The 26,258-nt window shown below is 43.1% G+C and overlaps 1 protein-coding gene across 1 annotated transcript in view; it reads left to right on the top strand.

The window, feature by feature from the left end:
- Positions 1-6,384: 6,384 nt before the first annotated feature.
- Positions 6,385-26,258, top strand: part of LOC106611923 (peroxisome proliferator-activated receptor gamma coactivator 1-beta-like) — a 99,535-nt gene continuing 79,661 nt past the window's right edge. Inside the window, exon 1 of the mRNA XM_014212586.2 lies at positions 6,385-6,514. Coding sequence (XP_014068061.1) covers positions 6,434-6,514 — 81 coding nt within the window. The 5' untranslated portion in view covers positions 6,385-6,433. The remainder of the gene's footprint in view (positions 6,515-26,258) is intronic.

Genomic DNA, 26,258 nt, shown 5'->3' with positions numbered 1-26,258 from the left:
TTCATGCATCTTATCATGTGACTTGTTAAGCACATGTTTACTCTTGAACTTATTTAGGCTTGCCATAACAAAGGGGTTGAATACTTATTGACTCAAGACATTTCAGCTTTTACATTTTTATACATTTGTAAAAAATTTGAAAACACAATTACTCTTTGACATCATGGGGTATTGTGTGTAGGCCAGTGACCAAAAAATCTCAATTTAATCCATTTTAAATTCAGGCTGTAACACAACAAAATGTGGAAAAGGTCAACTTTCTGAAGGCCTGTATGCGTGTCTTTCGGAGGCGTTGTATTAAAAGCGGAAGTCAAATTATGGTTCGACCTTGTGTATAATTTACCAATAAAGTGATCTTAATCCCAATCTTAAAATTCGGATGAAATTGGATACTATCAAACAAGATGTCAGAATCAATCACTGTTTTGTCTGTATACATTACCAGAGATAAATAATTGCAAGCTAAACTCTCAATAAAATCAATCTCCCAGATATAAGAAGAGATATGCTTCTAGAAAACAGCCACTAATACTGTCAAACAAATTATTCAAAAATTGGAGTGTAAAAACAGGATAGTATATTTCCTTTGTTTTCTATATAGTACTCTCCCAACCATACATTACTGACTGATATTGGACATGGTATCGATGAGGCCAATTATTGACCTATAGCTGACCTGACCTATAACCCCTGAAGATCACAATAACGTCTTCATGTCAGTAAACAGTCACAGTGCTTCCATATCATCTCTAAAAGGACAGCACCCTCCCTCTACTCTCTGTTCACCCACGACCGCGTGCCCACGCACGACTCCAACACCATCATTAAGTTTGTGATGACAAAATGGTGGTTGGCCTGATCACTGACGACGATGAGACAGCCTATAGGGAGGAGTTTTTTTTCTCCTCTGGTTGCACATTTAACATGCTAGTAGAAATGAGGTAAAATGGATTTAAGTATCCCTGCATTAAAGTCCCTGGCCACTAGGAGCGCCGCCTCTGGATGAGCGTTTTCCTGTTTGCTTATGGCCATATACTAGAGGTCGACCGATTAATCGGAATGGCCGATTAATTAGGGCCGATTTCAAGTTTTCATAACAATCGGCAATCGGTATTTTAGGCCACCGATTTTTTCTTTTTTTCTTTTTCTTTTTTTTACACCTTTATTTAACTAGGCAAGTCAGATTAAGAACACATTCTTATTTTCAATGACGGCCTAGCAACGGGGGTTAACTGCCTTGTTCAGGGGGGATTCGGGGATTCGTTTTTGCAACCTTGGTTACTAGACCAACACTCTAACCACCTGCCTTACATTGCACTCCACGAGATGAGAGTTTCCGGATTCAACCATATTAATGACCAAAGGCTCATATTTCTGTGTGTTTATTATGTTATAATTAAGTCTATGATTTGATAGAGCAGTCTGACTGAGCGATGGTAAGCACCAGCAGGCTTGTAAGCATTCATTCAGACAGCACTTTCGTGCGTTTTCCCAGCAGCTCTTCGCTGTGTTTCAAGCTGTTTATGACTTCAAGCCGGGTGGGTATAATTTGTGGAACGTTCCAACAGTAATCTATTCCAAAAACTTCGTAAATAACAAGGTTGCCAAAAAACAACGCATACAAAGTTGTATAGCGGCAGAATAAGATACCGTGTAGTGAGTGGTCTATTTCATTGCGTTTTTCACTCATCACGTTTATTCCGAAAAATGTCTGTCCTCACTCTGGTTGCCTATGGACAAACATTAAGAATAAGCTACGTGGTGAGTTGATGCCTATTCGGCAGCTAGTTAGCTAGGTTTGTATGCGTTGCTACTTTGTATGCGTTATTGGTTGGCAACCTTTTACTTTACGTTTTTTGGAACAGATTCCAGTTGGAACGTTCCACAAATTATACCCACCCCTTCAAGCCTGTCAACTCCCAAGATTAGGCTGGTGTAACTGATGTGAAATGGCTAGCTAGTTAGCGGGGTGCACGCTAATAGCGTTTCAAACGTCACTCGCTCTGAGACTTGGAGGAGTAGTTTCCCTTGCTCTACATGGGTAACGCTGCTTCGAGGGTGGCTGTTGTCGATGTGTTCCTGGTTCAAGCCCAGGTAGGAGCGAGGAGAGGGACGGAAGCTATACTGTTACACTGGCAATACTAAAGTGCCTATAAGAACATCCAATAGTCAAAGGTATATGAAATACAAATCGTATAGAGAGAAATAGACCTATAATTCCTATAATAACTACAACCTAAAACTTCTTACCTGGGAATATTGAAGACTCATGTTAAAAGGAACCACCAGCTTTCATATGTTCTCATGTTCTGAGCAAGAAACTTAAACGTTAGCTTTCTTACATGGCACATATTGCACTTTTACTTTCTTCTCCAACACTTAGTTTTTGCATTATTTAAACCAAATTGAACGTTTCATAATTTATTTGAGGGTAAATTGATTTTATTGATGTATTATATTAAGTTAAAATAAGTGTGCATTCAGTATTGTTGTAATAGTCATTATTACAAATAAATAAATAAATAAATAAATAAAAACGGCCGATTAATCGGTATCGGCTTTTTTGGTCCTCCAATAATCGGTATCGGCGTTGAAAAATCATAATCGGTCGACCTCTACCATATACAGCTCATTGAGTGCGATCCTAGTGTCATCGGTTTGTGGTGGTAAATAGACAGCTACAAAGAATATAGATAAAAACTCTCTTGGTAAATAGTGTGGTCTATAGCTTATCATGAGATACTCTACCTCAAGCGAGCAAAACCTTGAGACTTTCTTACTATTAGATTTGGTGCACCAGCTGTTGTTTACAATTATACACAAACCAGCCTGTCTTACTGGAGGCGGCTGTTCTATCTTGCCGATGCAGTGTAAACCCCGCCAGCTGTATGTTATCCATGTCGTCGTTCAGCCACGACTCGGTGAAACATAAGATATTACAGTTTTTAATGTCCCGTTGGTAGGATATTCGTGATCTTAGTTCATCTATTTTGTTATCCAATGATTGTACGTTGGCTAATAGGACTGGTGGTGGAGGCAGATTACCCACTCGCGGTCGGACACATACAAGGCACCCCGACCTTCGTCCCCGATATCTCCGTCTCTTTCTCATTCGAATGGCAGGGATTTGGGCCTTGTCGGGTGTCTGAAGTATATCCTTCACGTCCGACACGTTAAAGGAAAAATCTTCGTCCAGTACGAGGTGAGTAATCACTGTCCTGATATCTTTTCGGTCATAAGAGAGGGTGGCAGAAACATTATGTACAAAAGAAGTTACAAATAATGCAAAAAAAACACACACACAATATCACAATTAGTTAGGAGACTGTAAAACGGCCGCCATCTCCTCCGTCGCCATTATCCATCATGTGGCATTATCCAGCATGGGACAAATCAAATTTGATTTGACATGAGACTGGGGCTATGCCAGGTCGCGTCACATGGGGGGGATGGCGTCGGCGTCCAGCAAAAGTGACATGTAGCGCTCATTTCCTGCCCATTGATCAGGACTGAGGAAAAGGCCTCTGTCCCCAATCAAACAGTGGCGTGTGAGCCCCGTTTCGGAAAAAGATTGTGCAAATCCTATTGATTGGCGTCCTTGAACATGTAGCGTAGGCTGGGCTGAACGTGCAGCAGGCAGCTCAGATGTATTGACCTACCACATCACATCAGGCTTTTCCTCCTGCCAGATCAATGAATTGATATAACTGAGGAAAATGATTGGGCACCCTACTGATTGATGGTCATAGACAGCCCATAGTCCTAATACTAACACACAACGACATTTCCACTAGCCTGTTTGTGCTGTTTCCACTAGAAACTCCAATGGGCTTTGCCATTGACAGAACAAACAGATCATGGGACCAGGCTATGTTACCAGCACTGGCAGATATAGTATCAGGCATGCCATCCACTGTCACTGAGGGAGGGCCTGTCTACTCACTGTGTAACCTCTACCCTAATTAGAGCAGGTGGGCATGCAGCAGGCTGTCTAAGGCTGTAGAACAGAGCATAGAGTTTTTCATAGTGTGGCATGGCATAGGATCATGATTATGTCAGTTTGGATAGGCAACGTCTGTGTTTACGTCTCGATTCTGTCACAAACAATAATAACATTCATCAGCTTTAATAGAGAGATTCATAAATCTAACTGTTCTGCGGAGGCATTGTGTTCATGTACAGCTATACACTTAACATGTTGACAGTTTATTTGTTGACTTGTTATTTACTTATAGAGTATAATTACATGCTAATTATCTAATAACTACTCTTGTGTCACTTTGGGAGAGCCATTAAAACAAGCCTCATTACCTAGCATTTGGTACCAGGTCGTAACCACCTGGATTGAATTCTCTGAAGTACAGTAAGTGTCAAAGGGTTGTTGCCACATTGTTACCAAACCAAGTAGGCTACTGTCATTTTCTATCAGGCTTGAATCACAGCAAACTTTGGTTATTTTGATTAGCTTGTTTTTGATGTTTGCTGGTCTGGATAAAAACTGCTGACATGCCCAGTTTTGCCACCCATCCTTACATGTTGTGACATAGTAGAAATGACCACACATCCAAGGATAATCCGAAGGCTAGTTAGATCAACTTCCTTTGGCTGTGTTCAACTTTTCTTTGAGCAATCATTATACTGCATCAATTAACATGTTGGTATATTAGCATATATGCTAACTTTAACCATCTGGGAAAGGTTTTGCTGTGGGCCTACTTAATGGATTTTCCCCATGTATTCTTATGGAGCCAGCAGCTTCATGAGTAAACTCTGCACTGTGTGTGAACTCAGCGTAGAAATAGATGGTCAGCATAGAGAGGGAGGAATAGCAATAATCTGGGTTAAACAATATGCAATACAACATGTCTCTAAAACCTCACAATCTGTGTGATATAGTCTCCATTGAGGTAGTCTATGTGAAAGAAATTACATTCTAAAGACATATTTCAATGAATTCTTTGCCTTGAAAACGGTCTGAGAATCCAAAAGCTGATGATTGTTTTCCCCAAGGACTCTACTACACAGGGATGCTTTCAACTCCGTGATCAAGACACACAACCAACAACCAACCATTCATCTCAAAGACCTAAAATGTACCTACAGTTGTTGGACTGCATAATGCATCATAATCTTGTAATATTCATGTAGGCTGCCCTACACACCATCCAATGGGGTGTTAGAGAAGCAGTGAGTCGGCTTATTGAATAATTTAAGGTTATGCTATAATTTCACACTCTGTCGGTGTCTCAGAGCCTGCCGGATAGGTTGACGAATTTATGCAGAGCAACAATCATACATCAAAAAGTGCATATTAGATCAAATCAAATTGAAATAAAATTACAAATGCATTATATGTCTACGATATACTGGGCAACATGCTTGGTCCACATTCCATTTGATTTCAATCACTTTTTGGTCCAGGTTCATCTGTCTTGCTGGAAGACTTGGCCAAGATTACAGGAGGAAACATGCACAGGTGTGTGTGTGTGTGCGTGTGTTGAGCAAACAAATTAATTAAATTATCAAACCTTGTACAACAATTGTACAACTCATAACCTTCAACAAGATAAGCCAACAAAAGACCTCACTAGCTGCCTGTGTTAAATTGTGAATGGTACATTGATGCAGGAAGTGGGGCATTGTGGAGTAGGTGGAGGAGGGAGGAGCCATAATGTACTGTAGTAGCTTGTCACTGAGTCTCACATGACCAAGCAGATATGCAATCAGAAGGGGCAAAGGTGGGCCAATGAGCAAATATTCTTACCTGCAGTAATTGAGGATATTGTAGACTATTTTTACTAGGCATAATAGCTCTAGATACATTTCTATTAATTTATATTTTGGCACCAATTCTCTATTTGTTTTGCCAAACCTAATCGCAACAGACCTCAACATGGGTGTTGGAATGGCCTACTGTGGTGGTGGCCATATGGCCTGAATGGTGTGCTCTTTATGGATAACCTGTAAAATAGATTCAAAATAGACCAAAATGAAAAATCTAAAAATATATTCAAATATAAGTACGCAGTTCTTTCAATTGTTAGGCCTGTTGTGTAAACAAATCAGTTGAGCTGCGTGTTTGCCGTATGAGTCATCATCATAGTCCCCACATGCATTTTGAGCCTATTCCAGCTGGACACATTTTTTTTATATTACTCATATGCATTTTGTTTTTCCAAGCATGCTTTCATTACTTATCTCAAGGACAATATGCCTACAAATCGATAGATTCGCAGCCTTTCGTAGGAAAATTAAGTTATCTAAATGACTTGTCGAAACAGTGACATCACATCATTACAGGCCAAGTGATAGTACATTTGTATTTCAGTTCTATCAGTCTATGACAACGCCCTCATCCGGCGACTGACTGCAACTGAACGTGAACAGAACTGTATACCCGCTCTCAGACTCCCCAGCTCTCATTCTCTAGAAGATGGCGGACTGCGTTTCACTGTTAGATGAGGAGCTCTCTTCTTTTGTCTTCAATTACCTGACAGAAAACTCAGGCAGCCAGGTAAGGGATGTTCATATTATATATGTCCAGAATCAGGTCTACCTGGCCGAGGGTTCATGTTTTCATGTTATTGGCAGAAGCATGCGTAATTGAATCTTCATGTCTGCTCTGGCTGTCAGCATCTCGGCTCTCTAACCGGCGTCTTCAGACCTTTGACGTATGTGCTTCACGTGGAGTTGTAAGGAAATGTTATTAGTGCGAACAACGTGGGATAGTAATTAATAAAACATTTAATTTCGGTTGCGTACAATTATTTTGTCATTTAACATTGAAATAACAATTTCTGTGTTGCTCTTAAAACTTTTACAATTTTTGACTAATCCTGTCAAATCAGAGACCTCAGCACGTGGGTAGGCTATAGCATGAACTTGGCTATTTATACATTTGATATTGAAATGAATGGATGTATTGGCAATACTTTGTATACGAAGGTTTGACTATTTATTTCCCATCCAGCTAATAGCCTACAAATTGGAGTTTTGATGAATGCTTATATTATTGCAAATCAATGCAATTTGCGTATGTTGGCTATCCATCTGTTTCACCAGCCCATCTATCTAGTAACTAAAGAGAGTTCAACTGTAGACCGGTATGCTACGGTTTCTGTACAGTGCGTCTCTCACGGTTCAAAGTTGGGCTAAAGTAGCTAGTGAACTACAAAGTGAATAGGGTGCAATACAACGATAATGACTATTTGATCCATCATCGACGTCCGTTGAGTTTCAGGTGCTGCAAGAATGATGATGTGAAATGCGGAATATTGTGCCCATCTGTGAAAAATTCAGGCGATTATGTTTTCGTAATCGTTTGTGTTTGCGTAAGCAGCGATCCACTGTTACAAAACCTTGATACCAGCGAGACTGTTACAAAACCTTGATACCAGCGAGACTGTTACAAAACCTTGATACCAGCGAGTCATTGTTACAAAACCTTGCTACCAAAACTGCATGTTCTAGGGGGTAACAAAATAACAATAGTCAAACATTCATATGAATGAAAATCAAATTATGGGCTGTATCTCATCGTAATGTGATATTGCACACTGTTATTAGACCACCAGATTTCAAATAATTATAGGATGCAACTGGCCAGCATACTCACGGATTATTCTCAGTAGCCTAAATCTCATTGAATTCCAACTATTCTTTATTGTAGCCTACCTAGGATATATTATGATGTAACTCTAGATTGCGATGAGAGCATTCATTCTGATCTCATATATTCTACTCTTTGCTAGATGTGTAGCTAGTGAGCAGGTTCATTGATTGCAGAAGCCAAGACTAAAAGCGATGTACATTTCAAGTCATATGTGTAGTGTGCAGTGAACATCCCGTGTTAAATGTCAGTTAATAAGTATCTAATAATAACCTGAATTAATTCTGAGTTGAAACATGGTACAGCATAATTAACAAAGGGTAAAACATGCATATTGAGGGCGTCCCCGCTTAGATACGAAGTTCCCCTAACTGGAAAGTTATATTTGTCCCAGAGCGTAATGTGACAACATTGTATCAGGCTCTGATCTCTTAGGGAAGTTCATGATATTAGCCCCATGAAATGGAGCGTTCGATGCGGTTTTGCATGTTAAGCCGAATTATTGGGTTGACAGTGCTATCTATGGTCATTGTAATAGTACTCTACTATCGTGACCAGGGGTGTATTGATTCCGCCTATTCTGTTGCAAAAAAAATCTCAAACGGAAGCAAACGGAACGAAACGGGGAGGGGCCTACCTGAATTTGTCCAATAATAACTCGTTTTGCTCTGTTTGCTTCCGGTTGGTTCTTAAACGGTAAACGGTTTCCGTAACGAATACACCCCATAGTTACAGAACACAGAGTTGCTGCAGTCATGTGCTTTCTGTTGCGTAGTAGTCTGGAGGACGCGGCTCCAGTGACGTGCATGAGCGACAGCTTCGCTCTTTCCTCTGGGTTGCTTCTGACTGGTGCTGCTGCTGCCACGACTGTCCAGCTGCTTCTAGATCAGGACGAATAATTCACCCGGTCTACTCCAGTTTAGTCAAGAGGATCTAAAGATCAGTCCTACTGACAACCACAAACCTAGTGGATGCCATTATGGCCTTTTAGTATTTCCCCTTCCATCTGAATACATTTTTATTTTGCCTTCTTTTCAGAAGTATTTTCTTAATCAAATGTAATCATCCATTTTGATGTAAATATTTAAAGGCCTATACTACTAACGTTATATGGGCCAGTTATGTTCTACCCTTTATATTCATGAGATGCATGAGTTACACAGCCTACATAGCAAATGCATTTCTGTAGTTTGTCTCGTCATTTAGGCTTCAGGCTTTCACCGCCTGTCAGTCAATGGTTCATTTGATTCTGGTTGCTGAGCGAGTTGTCGTCCTGTTGCATGGTCATATCAGCTTTCGAACTCAAGTCTTGTTTTCCCAGATTTAGTCAGACAGGGAAACAATATAGTCCACTGCACCAGGCAGGGTGCTCACTTTGCTCAGCAGTCTCTCTCCCTTCAATGAAATGCTGTGTATTATTACACAGACACTGAGCTGTCCTGCCGTGATGGAATACTGCAGTGCTATGTGTTCAGCTTCCATGATATGGGCTGAGTCACCTGTCAAGCCTAGAGTGGAGGCCTACTCTTTTTAACTAGAGCAAATGCATTATGTCTATGAAATGAGCAGTTCCTACAGTACACCTGCCTGTCTCTCTGATGGAATGAATGAAATTATCTTTGGCTATGCTGTGTACTGACTGAAGATTCTGGATAAGACTAGCCTTTGTTTTTTTCTTAGCGGGGTTTAATGCTGATTTAGACTGGCCGTGAACCACAGGACATTGGTTTCTGTGTTTGGATGTTCACTATGATGTTACTGTATTTTTAAGCCCTACTACAATCTGGAAAATCAAATCAATGAAACGGTTACAGAGATGATTCTCATCACTGATAATATTACTCTAGGAGTAGCATTTCACCTATATTTAAAATTCTCACACATTATCTATGAGGGCCATTCTGAAAGATCCTAGCCTTTCACCTAGCCTACCACCCTTCCGTCAAGATCATTATCTAGGTAGGAAGAGCATTTTCATTTTTTTTTTGTTGTTGTTGAGAAGGATCATTCTGAATGATCATTACTCAAAATGCTCAACTCAATTGAGGATGAAAGAGTCTAATCTCCCAGAAGTGTTGCTGGGAGGTTTTTCTTGTGTCACTGCCTGACTTTGTGGTTTGTCACTGAGGATTGGAATGTTTGCTTCCTCCCCAAAGCCCCAGAGATCCATCATCTGGCTGAGGCTCTGAGGCTTGTCCTCAGGGAGGCTTGAGGATGAACTCTCATGGATCACTGTACCTCTCCCCTCCACTCTGAGCCTAGCCCATGGGTAGGCAACTAGATTCAGCCGCGGGCTGATTTTTGCCAGAGCGGATGGTTGGTGGGGCGTAACATAATTATAATAATCTGTACACTGAAAATTGACCACAATTAAGCCCAAAAAGAGATTGTATTTGAAAATAACAATAATTTAATAACTTGATTACATTGAGACACTATCACATATGTTTATTTTTTGATTCGTGGGAATACTTAAGGACAGATTTTGTAAATATGACACATTTTTATCTGAATTGCTGGATGATTTTACAGTCTTTCTTGACCATGAAGTAAAATAGATATCATTATTTTACAAAAAAAGTTTTTTGGGGTCCCAAGAAAATCACCCCTGCTCTAACCTAGGTGCATCCCAGATTTGACCCTATTCCCTTTATAGTGCACTACTTTTGCCCTCTAAAGTAGTGCACTATAAAGGGAATAGGGTGCTATTTGGGACGCATTTTCTGACTGTATGGGAGGGAGAGGAACTAGGAAACAGCTGATTAGATATCAATAATTGATGCAGGCTAATCCATCATGGGCTTCAAAGGCTATCCTTTGCATGGACTCCTGAGACACACTGACTATAGCAGGCATTTGGTTGTCTTCACATATTCAGGCTGTGTTCTCCCAAGTCAATAAGGATCATTTTATTTAGCTTTTGATTGTGTTTTTGATTATCTCTTGTCCTAGGACTCATCTTTTGCTGTGCCAACATGATAATATATTATTGTCTTTCATTTTCCGTTTGAAATTAGGCATGGTTTTGAAATATGATATTATGAAGTAATGTGAATTAAAAAAAACAACTAATACAACACAACAAGCCATAATGTCCTTAATTAACCTTTGCAAGTGTTTTGTATTCATCACAATGACTCTATTGATGTTAAGGACATTAGTGTGAGCCTGTTTCATATTCTGTAGCTTGCTTTGGGAAATGCATCAGGGGCTTTAACATAATGCCTATGGGCCTAAGTAGGCAGGTTTCCATTGACCCAGGTTTATTCAACAAAGGCAATGTCGCTAAAGAAATCTATGTGACATGTGTAATAGAAATGGCAGGTATAGGAGAAATGTTCTAAAGATCGACAACATTTTTATCAGTTCGACTGGTGAATTTTTCTGTTGTCTAACTTTATGTATTGTGAGAAATTATGATGGAAACAGTTTTTTCGAATAAATTATGACTGGCAAATCATTTTGAAGGCACGTGATGTCACCGCGTAACTATAAAGCTCCACTCCACATTGAATTTTAAATGCCTACATCTTGCAAAATATGTTTTGTTAACTATAAAAATAATGTTTCTTTGCAGGACAAAGATTTGCATTGCCTTGCTTTTGTAGGGTGCTGGCAAGTTTCACTATCCAATTATTTCAGATCTACAGGAGGGCAAGTCTCACCATGGCACGGACCGTGGCGGTACATTGGCACGAGAATGATTCAAATATGGCAAATATTAGTCAGTTGTTGCATTCTATCCATGTTAGCATTTGCGGGCTACCTGAGACATGAAATAGATAGGTGGGCGGGCATACACACTGTCGGCAATTTATTAATGAGAAATTTGCAAAAATGGGTAATGGAAACACTGTAGGTTTTTAGGTGTGATGTCGTTATGTCCAGCTGTTTTCATCGACATAAGACAGTTCAATGGAAACGCACCAATAGCAGGCAATTATCACATCCAGTTTCAATGCCAACCTTCTAAATGTCAACAAACAAATCACCTTACAAGTTAATGGGAACACAGCTAATGACACGACAGATTCAGCTCCTCATCTTGTGAGGGGTGATCCATGAGAAACCTGGAACAGGAACATGCAATGCTGTGCCCCAACTGGCACCATATTCCCTATAAAGCCTAGTGCTTTACTTTTGACCAGGGCCCATAGAGACATTTGATATGCACAATTGACTGTGGAAACCTTGGGTAGAGCCCTATAAAATCCGTGTTGTGGAGTCACGGATTTCAGACATTAAAACGGAATTCAACAATATTCAAAATTGTATTGAACTTAGTAGGGAATCAACTAAATGTATTGACCTTATTAGAAAATTCATCAAGATTATCATAAGGCATGAACAAAATGCGTCAGTGATTTGTATTTTTCTTCAACTTTCTGAAGAGGCAACGTCACAGGAATGCCCCTGTCTGTGTGTTCGCATTTGTCTACCACTTTGTGTAGTTGTTAGTAATGTAATGACAACCGTCTTCTGGTTGATGGGAAGGCTTTCCCTAAAACCTTCTCTATTAAATGTTAACTACAAAGTAGCCTATACCTTCCGGGCAGAATATCAGGATTATTTGCATCAATCCAGTAGCCATTTTTTTGTTGCAGTCTCCCTTGAGCGCTACAGAAACATTGCTAACCAAACAACTGTCTTTGACTGGTGCGCAGTTGAATTAAAGGGTAGGCCTAATTACAACCAAATATCTACATTTCAAAAGAGTCTACTGATGTGGTTTAAGCATTGTTGTGGACTTGGAACCTATTAAAAAAAGTGTGAAAACCTGAAAAACGGAAACCTGGAAAAACAAATAGAAGAAAATGAAATTTAGGGGGAAAAAATTACAGAATCAGGCAAATAAACAGATTTTATAGGGCCCTACTTGTGACAGAGGAGGGATGCTTCACTCTGTGTGTGCTTTTCCTGGCCACTAAAGCACATGCCTGTTGAGACAGGTCATGACTTGCAGGTGGAGGCCAGGATAGGAAAGGCCAGGATAGGACATGCCAGGACAGGATAGGCCCGGACAGGACAGGAGCAGAGTAGCAGACTGTCTGATGAGGCTGACTTAGGTAAAGGGAAGTTGAAATTGGGTTGCCAGGTGTTGTCGTCCCCTGATGATATTCACCACCACCTGCTTTACCATTTCAATGTGCAGTCAGGCATTTGTCCGTAGTCAGCATCCTCCAGGTCATTATACTGTACCTCAGCCACAGCCAAACAATGGGTGTGCAAGTAGTCTATTGTAGATGGATTGTGTGTCCTGAATGTAGGGTCAACAGGTTTTTACGTTTGTTTTTTAAGTTTATGGTGACATATATTGTGTTGAGATGAAATACATATTCCTTCCTGATGTTTTATTTCCTAAAAAACATAAAAAAACACAAGATGAACGTTCATAATCATTTAGATGATTTAAGTGAAAATAATTGTTTCCCTATTTGAATATGCAAATAATTCACATCTTCAGTTCATCAGAAGTGTGTAAAACAGCTATTAATGAGAGTTGCAGGCGGTTCAGTTGTAAATGAAGGTCTGGTCAGGACGTAGTGGACGACTGTCCAACTCTGCATCAGCCGCGAGCCAAGGTAAATTAAGAGTTAACTAGCAGATAACAATTCACAGCCCAAACACTGGTCTTGCATGATCAATACTGGTAGGACTCTTTTGGGTTCCATGTAGAAGTCTCTGTGGAAAGGTTTCTTTCTACCTGGGTTCTTCAAAGGGTTGTCTTATGGGGACAGCCAAAGAACCCGTTTAGGTTGAGATAGCACCTTTTTATCTAAGATTGTAGTGTGATGGAGAACTCCATACAGGGTACTGAGTCTGCTTCTGTTCAAAGTGTTTATGTGCATATGCATGAGTGGGTATGTGTGTGGAATATGGATTGAGATACTTAAATCCTGATGTTTAAACAGCAAGACTGATCGGTATTGCTGCGCTTCGGCCTCATTCAGAGTGAAGAGAACCATTAGACGTTGATATAAATAGATTAATTGGATATAATATCCAATATAGCCTAGTGCTTACATGTGTTTCTGTTGCGAGGTTGTGATTTATTTAGCCCTCAAGCCCAGCCATATGAAGATCTGGGTGATAAATGAATGGCCCCTTCATAGTAAACCCTTACTGTGGGCAGACCAACCTGTCGGTCCAACCTCTCTCTCTCCCTCTCCTGGGCGTGATTGTAAACCAGGGAAAGGTTAAAGGAAAATTCCAATGTCCTGATAGTACAGTCTCGCCGTGTTCCAGCCCTGCCATGGTAACCTAGCACCTGGGGACTTACTGGGGAGGGCAAGCTCACACTGGCAAGGGCTTACCCCCTAACACTGACCGGGTTAGCTCAGCGAACTCATAACCTGCTCATTAACAAGAGGTGTGTGTTGTCCATGTTCAGAGCAGGAGTGGATGTTGACTCGCTGTTCTTTAGTGTAACAAGTTTACACATCACCAGCTGAAAATAAATGCCTTATCTGTCATTATGTCAAAAGTGTGGCCAGGCACAGGCAGCAGGGCCTTCCCTGCAGCTATGCTTGGTTATTTATTTTATTGGCTGGATATTAGTTATGGATCTCACATGGCCGATCAGAACCCTTCAACCTTGTTATGGGGTGGTTGCTAATTGTTTCACACACCGCTCATGTACTGTTATTCTGTTGGCAGTTGAGAGCATTGCTCATGGCTATAGCCGATTGCTAATAATGCAGCCAGCTGACTGTCAGCATGACACTACAGTCTGTGAAAGGAACAGAAATCCTGTATTTTTCACAAGGCTACTGTATTACTATTCTTAGCAGCAGAGTTCCTTGTATTTCTGCTACTCAGAGAAGGTGGAGTTCATAAATAGCCACCATGGCAGTGGCACAGTGTATTTGCTTGAGGTGTTGTCAGCATGTCAGGTTGGATTCCGCATGATTTCATCATGATGCCGTGTAATCATCATCAAGCTGTCTGGGGGATTACGACTCCCTCCAACTGCTTACCTTACTGCAACCTGAACACGATGCGGTGTCCCATTTAAAGATAGTTAGTATTCACTGCCCTAGACAAGGGATCTAACCCTTATGAGTTCAGGCCAGATCACCATCTTCATCATGATCTGACTGTTAGCTTAGCCTCTGTGTTATGAGCTGTGTTAACTTACCATAGTGGTGACCTTTCGTGGGTCCCTGGCACACACACTCACAACAAATAGTACACCCATGTAGTGTTGTCACACCTTGGGGAGTGCTGCTGGTGCAAGGCCAGGGCCTGAGAACCTGACGGCAGCAGGTGGGTAGTAAACAGGAATGCTGCTGCAGGGTGGAAACGAGGGTGTATGGAAACTGTTCAGGTGACTACGTAATAGAGGTGCACTGCAAGCCACTACCTGCACACCTGTGAAAAACATTCCACTTTGTGCCCTCCCATGACAACAAAGCAGGACAGTGTTCCACCACATGGTGGGCTGGCTAGGGAATTACAGGAGAGGGGAGGGATCTGATTGGTGGCCTGGCTCACTAGTAGCTCTGTAAACTCTCTGATTACCTGGCCTCCCGCCAGCCAGACTTCTCACAACATCTAATATTTCCATTGTCTCCATTCAGGCTGTTTAGCCACAACAATGGCTGGTTCACCATTATTGCACCCGCATTGCAGGTAACCAGTAGGTAGAATCACACCCCCCCACCACACACACACACACACACACACACACACACACACACACACACACACACACACACACACACACCCCTGCCACTGACCTAGTTTAACAGTGAACTTTTAGCTTGGCAGGCTTAGGCATTGGTTGCGTGACTGGAGCTTGGGAGCTGAGGCTGGTTTTGATTCGCGAGCTTGACAGGCTTTACTCACATGTCACTATGACCTTCTGACCTCTGCTGCCCCACTCCATATCTGTCCTTCTCACACCCTGTCCTGTTCCCCATCTATGACAGTAATAATGACAGAACATTCCGCTGACTGACTACAGCACAGGAGAGGAGGTATGGGGAACAGCCTGAAGACATACTTTATCACCTTGTTTTGAAATCGCAAGCTAACTATTGGCAAGGTGACAGCTTTGACTGGGATCTGTAAGATTTAGTCTAAACTAGTGTTAGCTAGTGTCCCATCTGCACATGATTTCAACTAAGATCAACCCATCTAATAGTATTTCCTCCTCCTCAAAACATACCAGATTCACTCTGTTGAAAAAAGGTAATAAAGAACACAATACTCTTCCAATCCTCAGTGAATACTCTATAGAACAGGTTTATCGACACGTTGACTTCCCGTACTACTATGACTGACCATGTAAAACAACATATTTAATGTACCTATCCAAGTGTATGTGACAAAACATCTATCTATTTATTTATATGATTTGGAAAGGGACACACCTGTCTATATAAGGTCCCACAGTTGACAGTGCATGTCAGAGCAAAAACCAAGCCACGAGGTCGAAGGAATTGTCCGTAGAGCTCCGAGACAGGATTGTGTCGAGGCACAGATCTGGGGAAGGGTACCAAAAAATGTCTGCAGCATTGACGGTCCCCAAGAACACAGTGGCCTCCATTATTTTCTAATGGAAGATGTTTGGAACCACCAAGACTCTTCCTAGAGCTGGCCGCCCGGCCAATCTCAGCAATCAGGGGAGAAGGGCCTTGATCAGGATGGTGACCAAGAACCCGATGGTCACTCTGACAGAGCTCTAGAGTTCCTCTGTGGAGATGGGAGAACCTTCCAGAAGGACAACAATCTCTGCAGCACTCCACCAATCAGGCCTTTATGGTAGAGTGGCCAGACGGAAGCCACTTCTCAGTAAAAAGCACATGACAGACTGCTTGGAGTTTGCCAAAAGGCACCTAAAGGACTCTCAGATCATGAGAAACAAGATTCTCTGTTCTGATGAAACCAAGATTGAACTCTTTGACCTGAATGCCAAGTGTCACGTCTGGAGGAAACCTGGCACCATCCCTATGGTGAAGCATGGTGGTGGCAGGATCATGCTGTGGGGATGTTTTTCAGCGGCATGGACTGGGAGACTGGTCAGGATCGAGGCAAAGATGGAGAAAAGTACAGAGAGATCCTTAATGAAAACCTGCTCCAGAGTGCTCAGGACCTCAGACTGGGGCTAAGGTTCACCTTCCAACAGGACAACGACCCTAAGCACACAGCCAAGCAGGAGTGGCTTCGGGACAAGTCTCTGAATGTCCTTGAGTGGCCCAGCCAGAGCCCAGACTTGAACCCGGTCAAACATCTCTGGAGAGACCTGAAAGTAGCTGTGCAGCAACTCTCCCAATCCAACCTGACAGAGCTTGAGGATCTGCAGAGAATGATGGGATAAATTCCCCAAATACAGATGTGCCAAACTTGTAGCGTCAAAACGAAGAAGACTCGAGGCTGTAATCGCTGCCAAATAAAGAATTGTGTAAAGGGTCTGAATACTTATGTAAATGTGATATTTCAGTTCTTGATTTTTAAAACATTTGCAAAAATTTCTAAACCCGTTTTTGCTTTGTCATTATGGGGTATTGTGTATAATTTGATGAGGAAAAATAACTAATCAATTTTAGAATAAGGCTGTAACGTAACAAAATATGGAAAAAGTAGATGGGTCTGAATACTTTCCCAATGCACTGTATGTCTTAAGTTTGACTGATATGGAACTTGACAGAGCTCAGTGACATCTCCAAATTGCTGCACTTGACTGTTGACTAACATGCTCACTTGCTCAGACCCCACTATGCACCTGAGGACCTGCATCTTGCAGCTTCTGCCCCACTAGAAACTACGTAGCCTTAGTTAAACCTTTCTATCTTCACGGCAGAAGTGTGCTCCTGTGATAAAGGACTGTCTCGGTCCTCTAATGCCCCTGTCTCCAGCCACAGAGGGAAAAGTGAGTTAACTGCTTTAGACAAGGTCTACTCTGGGCCCTGGTTGTTGTTCGATGCCAATGGGCACATTTTTAGCAATCACCAGAGAATGTTCTGGAGTCAGTTCTATTCCTTGTCAAAGTCTTGAATTCTGTCCACTCCACAGAATGTTTCTTTCTCTCTTTCTCTCTCTCTCTCTCTCCCTCTCTCCCACAGCATTCGTCCTTTCATGTACTTCCACAGCACTCTTTGTGCTTTTCAGTGCTTCCCATGATGCTCTGCTGCCTAGCCTGAAATTATTTTAAGCCGTCTCCGTATTACACAAGCAAGCAGGATACAACTCATTGGATCAACGGCAGCTTAATTTGCATGTTATTCTTTGAATAAATGAGAAGCAGTCTATTCTGTTATCAGTGCATCATCAGGCTCAACAACATTCTGGAGGCAGCAGCATCTGGAGTTTCAGACTCCCACTGGAGAGTGGTCGGATTTTACTGAGGAAACAGATAAGCATTGAGCCAGTCAGATTTCTATTGGGATTGTGTGATGCAGACAGGTGAACTCACACACACACACACACACACACACACACACACACACACACACACACACACACACACACACACACACACACACACACACACACACACACACACACACACCTATTAGCAGAGGCTGTCAGCGTTATCCCAGTTTATTTCTAATGTGTCTAGTAAAAGTGTCAGTATACGAACACCTGGGTCAGACGCCTGGATGAGAGAGGCAAACTGTGGAGGGAGTTGAGATGGGGATGCACTCTGGCCCAGTTTCCTGATGACTCATTGATTTCTCTGCAGGTATTTGTCTTGAGGTGATTTGAGGAAAGAGTGCAAATCGTTTTCCATCCGAGGCCCCCCTCTGCCCAGTTTCCAGATGCTTTCTCAAGAGATTGCTTCTGCTATTCTCAACACTCTGTTTCAATGATGTTTAGATAAAGGGACAAGGTCTGTGGCTGGCTGCAAGTCTAGAAATGAGGAAGGTATAATAATGTCTGGGAAGAACCGTTTTATGCTAAGCCATTTCAGTTGTCCTTTGTCAGTAACTATGTAGATGCAATGAAGTGAATGAAGTCACGAGACTGAGTTGGATCTCCTCAGCAGCCTGGCCTGATGTGTGTTCTTCAGATGGCTCATGTTAAAGCCCAGCCCTATTGGACGACAGTATGGCAGGGAATGCCACCTCACCGGGGACTCAGAAGGCCATGTAATAGAGGCTTCGGCCAAGCCGCGGTATCACTGACAATCCTGCCTACTTAGGAGTCGGCCATGTGGAGGCTGCTGGAGTTGTCCTTATATGTTGGGGCAGTGTTTGGGTGGTGTCACCAGGATGGTCTGTTGATAGTGATGGGCCATAGTGAGGACTGAATGCTTTCAGAGGGGTGTCTCTCTCTAACTGAAGGGTCATTAGAATGGGAGAGGCACACTGGGCCATTTGTTTCATGCCAGTTAGCCTTAAGTTTGGTACAAAACAAAGCTGAATAGAGCTTGAATTGTTTAAGACCTGCAGGGGAAGTTTTTCTAGAATGTTCTAGCACTGTGTTCTTTGCAAAGCAGCCGAGATGAAGGAACAAGTCATACCAGCAACACATACTGAAATACATGAAAAAATTCACTCATGCAAACGTTTAACCTATTTATCCCTAGAGTAGGTCAAGGGCCAAGTTACTACATCGGCATTAACTTTTCACGTTTCACAATCCATTTCCATGAATGTGAGGCCAGTCGTGTTGCATTTCTGTCGGATTAGCAAACGACTCTAATTATGTAAGCCATCCTCTCCTCGTCTAGCAATGAGCCTTCTCTAAGTACATCCTACACTTCCTGATAAACACCCACTAATTCACACTGCGACAAAACCCAGCACTGTACTGTACTGGCGGCTGACTCCCACTCCTGCTCCTGAAATATTCTCAAGCAGCACTTACCGTGACATAGAGTGCTTTACAAAACGCCAATGAATTTTTCAGCGCACCATACCTCAGGTATTTGCCCGGCAGGTCCAGAGGGCTGTTTTCGCTCTATGTCACTGGAAAACCCCTAGCTTTCATCAAAGGCACACATCAGTCGTGTGTGCGTCGTGTGTGTGCCACTGCTGGGGGCTTCCATTAGTGGAGTAGCATGGCTGTGAATGACAGCAGAGCGTCAGCAGCACAGAGCACACCCCCCCTACTGGTCCTCTGGTGTCCTGCAGGGCTACTGAGATGTGAAGGTATGTTTCTCTCCTCTCCTCTCCTCTTCTCTGTGCGCTGTCACGGGGGACACCTAGTCAGTGGGTGGACGCCTCCTGATGGATGACATGAGGTGGGATGGGATCAGGACTGGAGAGGAGAGAAAGGCATGGAGATGGATCACCTGGTGTGTGTCTCCACTTATCATCATGCCTGGCCAGTCCTCCAGGACCTCTCTTTCACAACACCTCCACGGTTCCCCCTCATCTACCTTTCCTCTTATCTCTGCCACAGGAACAGAGGAACAGAGGATACAGCGTCACACAGTCCGCTGACAGCAGGAACATGATTCAGTGATTAACAGTACCGGCCGAACGAGCTTCACAGCCATGTATTATTTACTGTTAACTTCCCCAGAAAACAAGTTTCTAGTGCTGCATGTCTGCCTGGAGCAGACATATCTGCTTAGTACTTAAAAAAATAAAAAATAATCGTTAGCCGGCTAACAGAAACCCTAGCCTGCATACAGTGGCCCCATACGAGCCAATGTGAGCCTGCGTGGCTAAACATGTACTGCAGAGCTTGGGAATGTAAAGCAGTAGTTTCAAGTAGCCACATGGTGCCCTATAGCTCTGAGAAAATGATAGAGGTTTTGGTATTTATTAGGATTCCCATTAGCTGCTGCAAAAGCATCAGCTACTCTTCCTGGGGTCCACATGAAACATATACATACTATAGAACATTATTAGTCAAGGACTGAAGTACATGCATTTAAAATGTCACACATAGGCTACATATCAGTACATACACACAATATCTAGGTCTAATACTTAGTACAGTGCAAATTGCAATACAAGATGTATAAAATGGCTGTGTCCCTTCACAGTCCCCTTTGTGCAGTAAGATGTTCTTTTATCTGTTTTTTTAACAGGTTTTATTGCTAACTTGAGTTACCTGGGGTAATCATGGCTCTATTTAATCCTGTGTTTCCCAGTCTCTGTTCTGGACCTGGGGACTGTGAAGGGACCTCTTGTTGCATGTCTTGTGTTGTACAGATCAGTGTCTGAACTGTGTGCCAACTGCTTGAACAGACAGTTTGGTACCTTCAACACATCAATGCCTCGCACAAAGACCAATAGTGATGCAGTCAATCTCTCCTCAACTTTGAGCCAGGAGAGACTGACATGCATGTTACTGACACTTTCCGTCTGTGTACATCTAAGTGTGATACGTGCTGCTTTGTTCTGGACCAACTGCAATTTACCTATGTCATTCTTTGCCGCGCACAGACCACACAGCTGGGCAGTTGTCCAGGTGCGTCAAAACTAGGGCCTGTAGGACCTGTCTGGTTGATTGAGATGTCAAGAAGGATGGACAGACCTCTTCCCATTTTAGCAACCATTGAGTCTATATGTTTTGACCATGACAGCTTGCTATCTAGGGTTATACCCAGCAGTTTAGTCTCATCAACTTACTCAATAGCCACATTATTCAATAATAGATCTAAATGAGGTTTAGTGTTGAGTGAGTGATTTGACCCAAAAATGATGCTTTAGGTTTTTGAGCTATTTAGCACCAGCCTATTGCTAGTTGCCTGTTCTAAAGCTGACTGGAGCTCTATGTTAAGGGTGTCTGTTATTTATTTGACTGTTGCAGCCAGCGTGTGTATACTGTTGAGTCGTCAGTGTACATAGACACACAGGCTTTATTCAAGGTCGGTGGAAGGCGATTTGTTAAAACAGAAAACAATAATGGCCCTAGTCGGCTGCCCTGCGGTACAACTCACTCAACTGAATTTGCATGAGAGAGGCTTCCATTAACAAATATCCTCTGTGTTCGATTAGATATGTATCTCTGAATCCATAATAAGGCACAGGATCCAAAACCATAACACCTACAGTGGGGGGAAAAAAGTATTTGATCACCTGCTGATTTTGTATGTTTGCCCACTTACAAAGACATGATCAGTATATAATTTTAATGGTAGGTTTATTTGAACAGTGAGAGACAGAATAACAACAAAAACATCCAGAAAAACGCATGTCAAAAATGTTATAAAATGATTTGCATTTTAATGAGGGAAATAAGTATTTGACCCCTCTGCAAAACATGACTTAGTACTTGGTGGCAAAACCCTTGTTGGCAATCACAGAGGTCAGACGTTTCTTGTAGTTGGCCACCAGGTTTGCACACATCTCAGGAGGGATTTTGTCCCACTCCTCTTTGCAGATCTTCTCCAAGTCATTAAGGTTTCGAGGCTGACGTTTGGCAACTCGAACCTTCAGCTCCCTCCACAGATTTTCTATGGGATTAAGGTCTGGAGACTGGCTAGGTCACTCCAGGACCTTAATGTGCTTCTTCTTGAGCCACTCCTTTGTTGCCTTGGCGGTCTGTTTTGGGTCATTGTCATGCTGGAATACCCATCCACGACCCATTTTCAATGCCCTGGCTGAGGGAAGGATGTTCTCACCCAAGATTTGACGGTACATGGCCCCGTCCATCGTCCCTCTGATGCGGTGAAGTTGTCCTGTCCCCTTAGCAGAAAAACACCCCAAAGCATAATGTTTCCACCTCCGTGTTTGGCGGTGGAGATGGTGTTCTTGGGGTCATAGTCAGCATTCCTCCTCCTCCAAACACGGCAAGTTGAGTTGATGCCAAAGAGCTCCATTTTGGTCTCATCTGACCACAACACTTTCACCCAGTTGTCCTCTGAATCATTCAGAAGTTCATTGGCAAACTTCAGACGGGCATGTATATGTATTCTTGAGCAGGGGGACCTTGCGGTCACTGCAGGATTTCAGTCCTTCACGGCGTAGTGTGTTACCAATTGTTTTCTTGGTGACTATGGTCCCAGCTGCCTTGAGATCATTGACAAGATCCTCCCGTGTAGTTATGGGCTGATTCCTCCCCGTTCTCATGATCATTGCAACTCCACGAGGTGAGATCTTGCATGGAGCCCCAGGCCGAGGGATATTGACAGTTCTTTTGTGTTTCTTCCATTTGCGAATAATCACACCAAATGTTGTCACCTTCTCACCAAGCTGCTTGGCGATGGTCTTGTAGCCCATTCCAGCCTTGTGTAGGTCTACAATCTTGTCCCTGACATCCTTGGAGAGCTCTTTGGTCTTGGCCATGGTGGAGAGTTTGGAATCTGATTAATTGATTGCTTCTGTGGACAGGTGTCTTTTATACAGGTAACAAGCTGTGGTTAGGAGCACTCCCTTTAAGAGTGTGCTCCTAATCTCAGCTCGTTGCCTGTATAAAAGACACCTGGGAGCCAGAAATCTTTCTGATTGAGAAGGGGTCAAATACTTATTTCCCTCATTAAAATGCAAATCAATTTATAACATTTTTGACATGCGTTTTTCTGGATATTTTTGTTGTTATTCTGTCTCTCACTGTTCAAATAAACCTACCATTAAAATTATAGACTGATCATTTCTCTGTCAGTGGGCAAACGTACAAAATCAGCAGGGGATCAAATACTTTTCTCCCCCACTGTACGTTTTTTCAGCAATAGGTTATGATCAATGACATCAAATGCTGCACTGAAGTCTAACCAAACAGTCCCACAATCTTCTTACTATCAGTTCATTTCAGCCAATCATAAGTTGTTTGTGCCTGTGCTGAGCATGTTGAATGCTCTTCCCTATAAGCATGCTGAAGGTCTGTTATTTGTCTTTTTTTAAATAACTTTTATATTTGATCAAACACAATTTTTTTCAAAAAGTTTGTTAAGCACTTGTAACAGGCTGATTGGTCGGTTGTTTGATGGAGAGAGGCCATTTTGTACACATTGCTCCTCCAATGGGTCTGTTTGAAACTGTGAATAATTGCCTTTTTTTGTCAAATTTAATAAGATAGATGAATAGATAACATTTGTAGTCTTGATTGTAACCTTTGAAGCATGTGATTTTTACATGTGTATCGGCTCGTGTTGTGTGATTGCCGTGGATCTGTGCGATAGCGCGACTGGCAGAGACAAGGCTGTTTGTTGAAATCTCAAAGGAAGACGCTCTTTGATCGGACAGCTGTGAAGTTCAAAGGACTAGCGCCCTTTCTGATGAGGGAACGCATGTGCTTTTGTAGTCACCCATGTCCTTTTCAACCGCAGCTGCTGCTCTCTGATAGGATAGCCTGCACCGATGACACACATGCATGCACACACACAATCACACACCATCTTTGTTATTTTTTGGCAGGTTGACAAAAGCCAGATTTGTGTAACTCTAATTTTGAGTCAGTCAGTGGGCTTGTCTTGATTAGACTGGTGTTAGGGGATCGATAGAGGAAGCAGCCTAGCAGGATCTAGAGCAGACTCTTTCCTCCATCAGATGGGTGTTTTCTACCAAATATGGCCGTGGTGCTCTGTGAGCTGTTCAGTCACGTGCTGTTAGGGCCACACAGTTCACTGACATGGTTCTCATAGTCCCTGTTGTTTCAACAGGGTTATTCCACTGGATTTCTCTTGGAAAAAATCGAAACGCTAACCAACACGTCACCAAAGACAGATCTGCTCACAATGATTTACTCATACTGTTGCCCAACTGTAGCAACTGTATCATGGTGAAATAACATTAGGTTCACTGCTTTCTCCACTAAAGTCTCGTCTCCAAAGGGAAAGACAGCCAACTGTGTCAGCTTGGAAGATGTTTTTTAGGGTTGTTGTGTCGAGGCAGAGCTGACTGTCTGCCATCTGTCAACTAAATGGTAAATGTGACAGGCCATTTTTTTTCTTTATAACTCAATTTCGACAGTACAATGCCTGCAAGACTGCAAATACAGGGAAACAGCAGTGGATGTAAAACCAGTCCTGTAATTCCGAATGTTTTATTTGAACCCTTCAAACAGTAAGACCTTAAGCACTAAGCCCAGTTATCTGCTCACATTTCATTAAGCTCCCTCCCACACCGGCTATTCTGATTGACACCACCTGCTCTTTTTGCCCACTTCACCCAGGTGTCCAAAATGGTAAAGGGGAAAGATAGCAGCCAGGGAGTCTGGTCTGAACAGTCCAACGTTACTGCCAGGTTTCTAGTACTATTCTGTCTTTGTGTGAAAGTGTGGAATTCAAGAGGCTAATTTAGCAAGCGGTGTTACTGTTAGGCAGGATGTCAGTCAGTAGTGTGAAGGCTAAGCCACTGTGTCCAGAGTGAGTCGTGATGATGAGCCCTGAAGGAAATCCTTTGAGTGAGGTGAGCAAATGGCTGCCTTTTTCTTGTCCCCATCCCCCCTCATGCATCTGTGGTGTTCTTCTGAGAGAAGGAGCATTGCTCCACATCTCTCTGTAATGAAAAGTGCCCCAAATGTCAGCCACTTGGATAAGAAAATGTAGGGATGCACACTGCGTTCTGGGGTACAGATGGAGTTAGGATGGCTTCCTGAGGCAGACACCCACACAGTGTTCTGGAGTACAGATGGAGTTAGGATGGCTTCCTGAGGCAGACACCCACACAGTGTTCTGGGGTACAGATGGAGTTAGGATGGCTTCCTGAGGCAGACACCCACACAGTGTTCTGGGGTACAGATGGAGTTAGGATGGCTTCCTGAGGCAGACACCCACACAGTGTTCTGGGGTACAGATGGAGTTAGGATGGCTTCCTGAGGCAGACACCCACACAGTGTTCTGGGGTACAGATGGAGTTAGGATGGCTTCCTGAGGCAGACACCCACACAGTCAAACATGCACCTCGCTACAGTGCCTTATCACACCCAGCCACACACATAAACACGCGCACACACACACACACACACACACACACACACACACACACACACACACACACACACACACACACACACACACACACACACACACACACACACACAAACACGTCCTCACATTCAGACACGTGGAGGAGGGTCTCTGTCCGGGGGTGGGGATCTTCGGGTAGTAACTCGGACGTGGCTGCATGGTGTAAATCTGCCCTCATTTATTCACATGTTGACCATGTCCCTGTCAATATCAGATTGAAGAAGTCTTGGGGGTGTTGTTGACTGTCGTTTTGAGGGCTGGGTCGCAGTGGGGGTGATTTAGCAATGGGTTGGGAGCCCGGTGATGTGTCACAGATGTATTCCTCACTCTGACTCTCAAGGACATCACTGCTGATTGCATTGGCTGTGGGCCAGGTAAGGCACAGAAGTGGATTTTGGAGCAGGGGCAACAGACAAGGCATTGTGGGGTTGTAAGGTTGTGGGGTCACTGGGGTTGCTGGGGTTACTGGGGTTACTGGGGTTACTGGGGTTGCTGGGGTTGCTGGGGTCACTGGGGTTGCTGGGGTCACTGGGGTTGCTGGGGTTGCTGGGTTTACTGAGGTTACTGGGGTTGCTGGGGTCACTGGGGTTGCTGGGGTTACTGGGGTTGCTGGGGTTGCTGGGGTTGCTGGGTTTACTGAGGTTACTGGGGTTACTGGGGTTGCTGGGGTTACTGGGGTTGCTGGGTTTACTGAGGTTACTGGGGTTACTGGGGTTGCTGGGGTTACTGGGGTTGCTGAGGTTGCTGAGGTTACTGGGGTTGCTGAGGTTACTGGGGTTGCTGAGGTTGTGTCCGATATCTGAGCACACATCTGGTACATCACAATCCGACAAGGCA

This window comes from Salmo salar, chromosome ssa09 (assembly GCF_905237065.1).
Source record: "Salmo salar chromosome ssa09, Ssal_v3.1, whole genome shotgun sequence".
NCBI classification, from domain to species: Eukaryota; Metazoa; Chordata; class Actinopteri; order Salmoniformes; family Salmonidae; genus Salmo; species Salmo salar.
This window is presented reverse-complemented; position numbering and strand designations above follow the sequence as displayed.